Source organism: Halyomorpha halys, unplaced genomic scaffold (assembly GCF_000696795.3).
Source record: "Halyomorpha halys isolate HHAL.00 unplaced genomic scaffold, Hhal_1.1 Scaffold667.1, whole genome shotgun sequence".
Lineage (NCBI taxonomy): Eukaryota > Metazoa > Arthropoda > Insecta > Hemiptera > Pentatomidae > Halyomorpha > Halyomorpha halys.
The window spans coordinates 43,258-52,789 of record NW_027114120.1 but is presented as its reverse complement, the minus strand read 5'-3'; the positions used below and the strand labels follow the sequence as shown (position 1 = coordinate 52,789).

The window sequence follows — 9,532 nt, the reverse complement described above, 5'->3', positions numbered from 1 at the left end:
TCAGTAGTCATGAGGTTTTGAGTTAAGTTCGTTAAATTTAGCATGATTTTAAATCAAGATTTTGGCAACGAAGTAAAGTAATCGTAGTAGCCTCTTTTATTTCAATAATGTGAAACCATAGGATATTTAAATAATTTTCAATGAACTGGTTTTAAGTGTTCCGTATAGCATTGTCGTAATTTAAATTCGATTTAAGGTAGTAAAAAATACTCCTCTGCGGTTCGAAGAAACTGTAGGTAACTTGGATTTAATCCTGTCCTGATCCTCCAATGAATTAAATAACAATATGTGTTTATTTGAAATATATAAAATGTAAATTGCGAAATATTAGTTTTGAATTATGTTAATCATGTTCACAATAATTGAAGCTACTTTATTTCAAAAACTTGAAAAAATAAGGTAAATTAAAAGAATATACAAGTTTTACTAATAATATTATTTTAGAGCTCATTTTATAATATTACAATGTTATTTTTTTTTTTTTTTAATAAAAGGTGTACATTTACATTAATGACAGGATAACTTTACATTCTCTGAACTATTATAAAGCGAGAAGGAAACGAAATGAGATTTCGCAGCTCATCAAGGACAGCTATGCTGCTTAAACCATTAACAAAAAGTTTTTCATGGAGAGAAAAATTACATGAGTTTTGATTGATGATAAGCGAAACTCTGGAAAAACTCTTTTACAAGTTGTTTTTTCACGGTAATAATACATTAGCTTTTGCGTCGGAGGTACTAGGCAGATTATCCCTCCCAGGAGGAACGTTAATTAAAATACATAAAAGTGTAGTTAGCTCAAACCATCTCATTTGAAAGAACAGCTCAACTGGTTCTGTCTTAATTTTGTTTTCCAGGAATATTTGTTCTTCTTTCCCCACCGCCTGGAAAAGAGACCCCTCGGAGATATCAATGGAAAAGAAGAAAAAAAAATACAACAAAGCATAGCAAAGTCAATTCCAAGTTCCATTGAATTAGTATTCACAATGGAAAAAGTTTCCACATTCTAGGCTGAGTACATGACGGCATGAGGATCCCTCCAGGCCAATAGCAGGGCTACCAGCTTGCGTTCAGTTTATTAATTTAGCGTTACATACCCCCGGTTTCGAAAATTGAATTATAAGGGAATTATGGGTTGGAGGAATTCCTGAAGGATTTTTTTAAAGAATAAAGAAGAATGCAGAAACCCGTTTAGTAAGTTTAGCACGTCCCACGTGTCTGATGGAAAAAATAAATCTGATAAAAAAATCCAGCGGCACGTGTAACATAAATATCCTTTTTTTTATTTAATTAATTCCAAGGTAGAAGCGAGGAATCGCATATAACAAATAAAATATTAATAATAAATATAAAATATAGCACACTTGAATGTGTAGAGTGTTTTCGATGTTAATTTGCATGTACATGGTAGATTTATTTGATTTTATTTATTGATATATATTGCAATCTTTCACACAGTTGTGGACAATAGCTAATAGTGATGAATGATCACATTCATACTAAAATAAAATAAAATAAGAATAAATAAATGAAAAAAAAAACACATAAAAATAAATACAATCTCTCTTAAAACATATACAAACAGAAGGATAAACAAAATGAACATAATCAAACTCTGTGCATGAAAAAATAAATAAATATAGGAAAATAATAATAAAATAAACATGATAGATAATATGAAAAAGGAGAACAAATTACAACATAAATAAAATTAATCAACAACTTTCAGCTGTCTAATGTTTTTGGATTAACAACTAAAACTTTATTTTGAAACTAACAGTGTCAATGGATGTAATATTTTATAATAAATTACACTGATATTAATAATGACATATTATCTTAATATTCCACAGCTTCACTCGGCTCCGCTCCACAGCCCATTTTCAAATTTTAATGTGTACGAAATAGAGAAAGGTAACCGAGTGGAGAGGTCTTAGACAAATAGTCGCAGCTCTTCAACAGGCTTTCTTAGCCAATAACGATCTAGTAACGGGATGTTAAAATCGCAATGTTCATCATTTATCTTAGTTTTTTTATATGATGATAAAACAAACGTCATAAAAAGTTTTTGAAAACACAATAATGACTTTAAAAAAATATTAAGGATGGATAATTTATAAATTATTCTTTCTGTAATGTTATTAAAAAATATGTACAGTAATACTTTTTCTTTATGAAGGTAGGTTCAATAACTATGAATTAGCTAATGGTTATTTGTATGAATGGATATTTCATTTATCATTTTTTAATGATTTTATGACAGGATGGTCATTATAGAGGTTAAATAAAATTAAAATCGTTGAATTAAATTGAAATTGAATTAATTATTATTAATAGGATCTGCAATTATTTTAACACACATATATGATCGTTTTTTATACTTGGATATATGTATGAATAACTTATGAAATGGTTGTGGTTATTCTAAAAAAATAAATAAATCTCCTAAGATTTTGTCAATGCCAACCAAATCCTCAAAATTCCATATAAATCTTTTTAATCATCCTAATCCTTTGGTTCAATGCAGTTCCACCCAACACTATATTGCACTTCGAAGGTTGAAACGGCAGTGGCCTAGAGCCTTATTGTAAAATAAAAATGGACAATTGGAGTTCTGACAGTGGATAGATTCTCCACTCAAGTTGAGTGTTTGCGACTTTAGCGCAATTGCTCAGCCTCCACTGGCTCTTTACCAGCGATGCGGCGAGAGGGATGCGCTGGGATCTCAAAGAGCTTTGCTCTACCTTTCACATGTGGGGAATAGAGTGAGTAGGCTCAGGGATCCTCAGGTCGATTTTTTAAATATTGTATATAAGGGTGTAAATGTAACTAGAGATCATTTTAGTTATTTATTTTATTATGCACAAAGTTTGATTCTGTTATTTTCTTTATCCTTCTGTTTGTATATATTTGAAGCGAGATTTTATTTAACAATATTTTAGTATGAATGTGATCAGTCATCACTATTTCCTATTGCCCACAACGGTGTAGCATATTGTAATATCAATCAATAATTAAAGTTTTTGAGAAAAAAAATATTCACTCAAAATATACAGAAATATATTCAACAAAAAAAAATACTAGTTATAGACAACCTCACTTCATAATGAATTTCATTAAGAGTGAAAACTATCCTTAAGACCTTAGAGGCAGTTAGTTCTCGTAGGGCTTCACAACTCCGAGTGAGAAGAATATAAAGTAGGCCCAAACTCTGTTTTGTAATGTAAATTAATAGCTGTTAGAAGAGCCCTTGTTTTAACTCTTTCCTTAAAAATACAACTCAGTTTTATTTCGTCCTTTTTTTACAAGCATTCATTTATTTACTTTTGCTCTAACTCTTTAATTTATTCAATGATTTACCAGCTGGCTCAGAGTCTTTGTGACTGAGTTAGCTAAGTTGCCCTGATCACTAAACATTGTTCAATCGAAATATAATAAATTATTTAAAGACGTGCAACCACAGAATTGAACTTTTCAATGAGGTATTGACTGTGTCTGCTGCATAATGGGAATGGAAAGAAAGAAAAATAGAATTGAGAGATATGAGGTTTTGTACAGTACATGTGTTTTAAAGTTATAAAGTTCCTTATTAAGGCAGTTGATAAATTTTAAATTTGGTGTGGTAATCACATACCTCGCACTATGACTTGAAATTAATTTCTGGCTCATTTTGGAAAAATGCCTTTTAGTTAGACTGACTTACTCCAATTTCAACAGGATTCAAAAAAGTAAATTTAATATTTGTAGTTCCTCCTACCTCACAGTATCCTTTAATAATACCCCACTTATTCCTGTCAAACAGATCCGTTACTTTGGACTACATCTGGACGTTGGAAGTTGCTGTATCATCCAAAGTTTACAAAGGCCCTAAATATGTAATTTCAGTTTCGTATGAATTTGTATTTATCTTGAAACGCAAAATCCTATATGTTAGAAAAGTAATAGGGTGTTCTAATCTAGTACAGTGAAATAACACAGATTGATAAAAGTTACCTGTCTGAAATTTTTTAAAAGAAATTTGCACACCAATTTTCCAAACAATTCTTCGTAATTTTTCATTTTTATCATCTTTGTTTCTCTCCCTTTATTTTCCTAACCACTCCACTCAAATACGAAACTGATGATCAGCAGATTACCTGACTGAAATATTAATCAACAAATGGCATGTATAGCATAAAGAAGAATAACACCCCATCTCTTTTTTAACTGTATCATGTTATTGATAATGGTTAAATGAGGTGAAGAAAAGGTTAGATGAGAAAGTAGGTGGTTTCTTTTATGCATGCTTAGTTTGATTTCTGTGAAAATCGTGGCTATTCGACTATATAAAATAATTATATAGTAGTTAGGCTCTTTGTTGTAGCTATTTCTTTGTAGAATAAATAGTTTTCGTAAGTTCGCATATCTTCATTAACCGTTAAAATTTCTTAGTCTGCAAAGTGCTGTGGTGATTAGTCGTAGTGTCAAGGATAGGTAAAATTGTAGTCGTTTTATATGAAACCGTTTAGCAAAACTGTAAAAGTTTTATTGCATATGATCAAACTTGCTACAGTAAGTACGTGTATGTGCTTAATTTTTGTGTTGTTTTTAATTTGTAATTTCATAGTAAGTGCTTTGAGACTTAGTTTTAGGTTTAGTGAACGTTTTATTAATTTTTTTTATTTGTGGACCCCATGCTATTCTCCTATGAAACATTGGTATGAGATATTGTACTGTGCCTGCGGGATGGTTGAGTTATTAAAACATGTCGGAGGGCTAGTTTCATGTCTCAGAGTAAAATTAATATCTTGGGAATTTTCCTTGCTCAGACAAATATTCCAAATTTTGCACCATTCGTGCATCTGTTATAACTTATGTTGTGAGGTTAGGGGGCTCCCCTTTTAGACTTTTAAATAAATAAACTTGAAGCTGGTTGGTAATAGCATTATAAAAAAAAACTTTAATTAATGTTTTATTGTTTTTATTCCTAAGCCCTATGGGTCTGTATGTTTTAATATAAGGGAGTAACGAGAATAGATCTCTTTCTAAATTTGAAATGTATTTTAAGAGCGGACTGAGAAAATTGATATATACCGGATATAGATTGAAAAACGTGATATCCTGCCTGAATACGGAGCTCATCAGTGTTTATTTTGCAGTTAGATGTTCAAAGGACATTAAGTAGTTTTCTATTTCGAGAAAGAACGAGCCTTCTTACTTTTTTTTTTTTTATTTTTTTTTTTATTTTGGTAATTTCACATCAATAAAATAATCATATCAGTCTGTATGACTTCAAGAACCAGTTCTTCAATATTTTCCACAATTTGTACTGTTCATTTTTGTTCAATTTCCAAAGCGAATTCCATTCTGGTGTGGAATTAATAAAATAAACAATTGAAGAAGGCTAGTTAAGTCACGAGGTAGAAAAACAACGGAAACATTTGCTAACTAATCTTTCACTTTAATTATCAAGCAATGGTGGTTATTATTATGATTTACACTTGTGCAATCATTATCTTAATATACGTACATCATATGAACATTTGATCACTGATATTTAGTATTATAAAATAAATAAATAAACTGAATGAATTACGTTAGAATGTGACAAGTCAAGATTTTGAATGTTAAAATTTTGTGAAAAAGTTGTTTAACGCCACAATTCTAATAAATTTACCTACAATGCAGTGGTATAAAAGCTATATAATACATTAAATAAGAATTTTAGACTTTAATGAAGCATCACATGACCTTATCATATTGTAAGCCGAACGCCTCAGTACCATTTATTTTTTGTTTTTTTAATATTTGAAACTTTATTTATTGATAGATATTACAATCTGCCACAACGTTGTGGGCAATAAGTAATAGTGATGAATGATCACATTCTTACTAAAATGAAATAAAATAAGAATGAAAAATAAATAAATAAATGAAAAAAAATAAAATAAAATCTCTCTTAAAATATATACAAACAGAAGGATAAAGAAAATAAACATAATCAAACTATGTGCATGAGAAAAAATAAATAAATAAAATAAAATAATGATGAATAAAAGACTAGAAACAATAAATACATGAAAATGAAAATTAGTCATAACTGTCAGCTTGTTTGTTTCTTATCCTAATATTATTGCATTTAGGATTTGAAGTCCTCAGAAAATATAAATATAAATTAATGTTCTATTTATTCAAAGGAAACTTCGGTAATGAGAAACATCAGATCTTCTATAGGGACCAGTTCTGGATTAAAGTGGAAGAAGTTTGATTTGGAAACAGTCCAACTTCGTAATTGAAATTTTTCGAGCCTCCACGGAATAGACAGCAGCTTATGTATCCATGGGGCTAAAAACAACCTGGTAAAAAAGTTTTCGGCGTGTTTCGCACAACAGATGGTCTACACAGGATGTGGAAGATAAATGGGAGAATTGTAAATAATAATTCTTAGATCAAAGTACACTTCGGAACCTGTGATAGTATAAAAAAGAATTCTGCCCATAAATTTTAATATGTAATTAGTATGATTATTTTTTTAAAAATTATATTTATTTTCAATTTATTATTTTACTATGAAAGAATTTATAAACGACTATCAATGCTTCGAAATCGCTACGTTTAGGGGTTTAGATAGATTAATTCAATTCCAATGAAAGTTCGATATAAATTAATATATTTAGTTATTTTCACATTGCAATGGTGATATACTTCATATAGTTTGTAGTGGTAAATAGTATCATGCAATACAAATTTATTGTAAAAAAAATAGAAATAACTTCAACATGACTTACCCAATCCACACGAAACTTAAGAGTGGTTTAGAGCTCTATAAACTGCACCAAAGAACACAAACCGGATTCAATTAAACAGATAAAAACTGGAGATATAAAATAAAACGTTTGAAAACAATATTTCGCCATAATAACGGCATTAAATGGTGGTAATATTGGAGTGACAACTTTTTGTAGAAGAGAAACAAAGTTGATATTCGTTCCTAGTAACTCAAAAAAATAAAAAAACTGAAATACAAATTGTCGAAAAAGAAATGGAAAATATTTTTTTTCTCCTTATAATAAATTGAAAAAAAATAACTTCAACACGACTACTTTGGAATCTTCACGCTACTTGAAAGGTGTTTACGTACTGTACCACTACAATCCATGAAGAGTCAGGGGCTCAATACTTAGTAAGGAAGAACATGACCAACGGTTGTTTATTAGGCTGGGTAGACCCCAGGAGGGCTCCAGAACCCATAGGGTTGACTCACGTACATTATTACAGAAAACAATTTTCTGCCCAGTTGGATTCGAACCCGGGTCCTAACTCCATGGACTGCGCCTTACCACGATGCCACCAAGCTTCCCTAATTACCATGAGGAAATGTCAAATGCAAAATGCTCAACTTTGTTATTTACAATTTTGTTTTTATCAGAGAAATCGGAATAGCCAGTAACCTTCCCCATAATATCCAGAACATTCAGCAAAAAGCCGCATAACAATCGGACGAACGACAGCGAGTTTAATACTAACAAAAAAAATATTTTTTCATAGTTGATTAACTTTTCTTCAACAAAATAGCACCTTAAAAGGTTTATACTATTTAAAATGGTCAACATCTATTTGCAATGAAAAATGTAAATCCGCTAAATATTGCCATTGAATTAAAAAATAGTGCTTGTTAATTTTTTTGGGTTTATATTGAGTTATTTTTGCATTGAGTACACGATAGACATATTTCATGTTTTATTTTCTATTTGTTAATAAAATGTCGTTGACAGACTGGTTTATTGAGTGACGTGTACTGGTGAGAAAAATAGAAATGATAATGACTGTATTATTCCTAGGAACTACTAATATTTTGAGTATAAAGTCTCTGAATTCGATTCTAGTGTAGTTCGTATGAAAATGGACTAATCGGAGGATTTCTAATGCTGGATGGAGTTATATAGTGTTCATTAGACCTATCTTTTAGGTTTTGGACAAATGAATTTATGAGTATGTTTAGTAGGTAAACCTATGTAATGCAAATAAAAACTAAGGTACTGACAAAATTTCTGCATAATTTGGTATTCATGATTTTAAAAATAAAGCTCACATTTTTTTCATGTATATTCATAGTCTTTTCATCATAACCATTTTTACCTGTGAATCGTTATGATTTTTGTACGATTATTCTTTAAACCAAATATTGATTCAGACGATGGTCTTTTATTTGAGATTATTTTAAAGAAGAGGTTGACGAAGCGAAACTATATCATTTTTCTCTTATTTTCTTTTCTTTGGAGATTTTATTTCCTCGAAAAGTTCCAATATACGAAATTTTTCACAAAATCATTTTCAGATTGTTTTTTCTACCTTTATTGTATAGATATGGCTAATTGGAATACGGCATTCCGGGTCTAAATAATCGTAAAAATGTTCAATATGGTTTTAGAAATAAAAGCTATAGAGTAATCTATTAATAAATTTAAAAGAAGTTGGATTGCCATTGAGAAATTATAAAAAAAAAAAAAAAATAAAAATAAATAAATTAATACTTTCACTAACAAAGTCACTTTGGCAGTTATTATTTATCTTATATATAAAATTATAATTTAGTTATATTAATTTGCTGATCTAAATAGATTAACGTTTACCTCCTGAAGGACGGAAGGTAGGGTACCTCCGTCAGAGAGCCTTCCCCAGCCCGTGACCGTTGCGTTCTCGCCGATGAGAAGGTCGTCAGAGCCGGGTAGACAGATCGGCGCGATGTGCGGGGCGAAGTCAAGGGGTGCATCCAGCCTCACCAGCGCCAGGTCGTACTCGTACGTGAAGAAGTTGTACTTGGGATGGACTACTTTTCGAGCGACTCCTCTCTCGGCAAATGGATACGGCTCCTGCACGCTCGAGAAGTCGTACTCACCAACCCTGATTCGGATCTGAGACGTCAGCAAGCTGCAACAAATTATAGAATTGCATCACTAATATTACAGTAATTTAAAGGGACTATTGATGTTCAAGAGCCTGGTGCATTGAACTCATTTCATGAACATACAAATGCAAAGAAGTTAAAACCTAGTTTCTACCATAGTTAACGAGGAAAAACAGTTCTAAAACTCTTACAAGATAGCTGAATTATTACAGAGCGTAAAGGATTAGGTTCTTTACGTCCCTAAGTGATAAATCTCATTGAAAAAAGTATTGCACTAAAAAAAATGGAGAAAAAACTACGGTGAATGACTACAATAAATTTATGATTTAGTCAAGATGTATGGACGTTTTGTTTGGACTTTCTTTAATATTGGAGCACAAGAAACGCCAAAGGAGCTGGTTAACAATCATACTACTTGACCAGAATATTAAATTAAGTTATTAATTGGCCACAGAATTCAACATTTTTGACTTAGTTTTATTATAATGTTTTTGATAGAATTCACCGTTAAGAAGTTAAAAGTTAGAAAAAAAAAAGAATTCCTTTCTACCCGTATAACCGTCCTAGTACCACCATAAATGCGTTTCCGTACTAATTGTGGACTCAAGTACAGTACTATGTCTAAGTTTATCACAGGATTTGAAT

At 30.8% G+C, this 9,532-nt stretch overlaps 1 protein-coding gene across 1 annotated transcript in view; it reads right to left on the bottom strand.

Annotated features, from left to right (window-relative positions):
• Positions 1–9,532, bottom strand: part of Sb (Stubble) — a gene marked incomplete at its 5' end in the record, with an annotated part of 74,303 nt that overhangs the window by 22,369 nt on the left and 42,402 nt on the right. Inside the window, 1 exon segment of the mRNA XM_014427734.2 lies at positions 8,613–8,910. Coding sequence (XP_014283220.1) covers positions 8,613–8,910 — 298 coding nt within the window.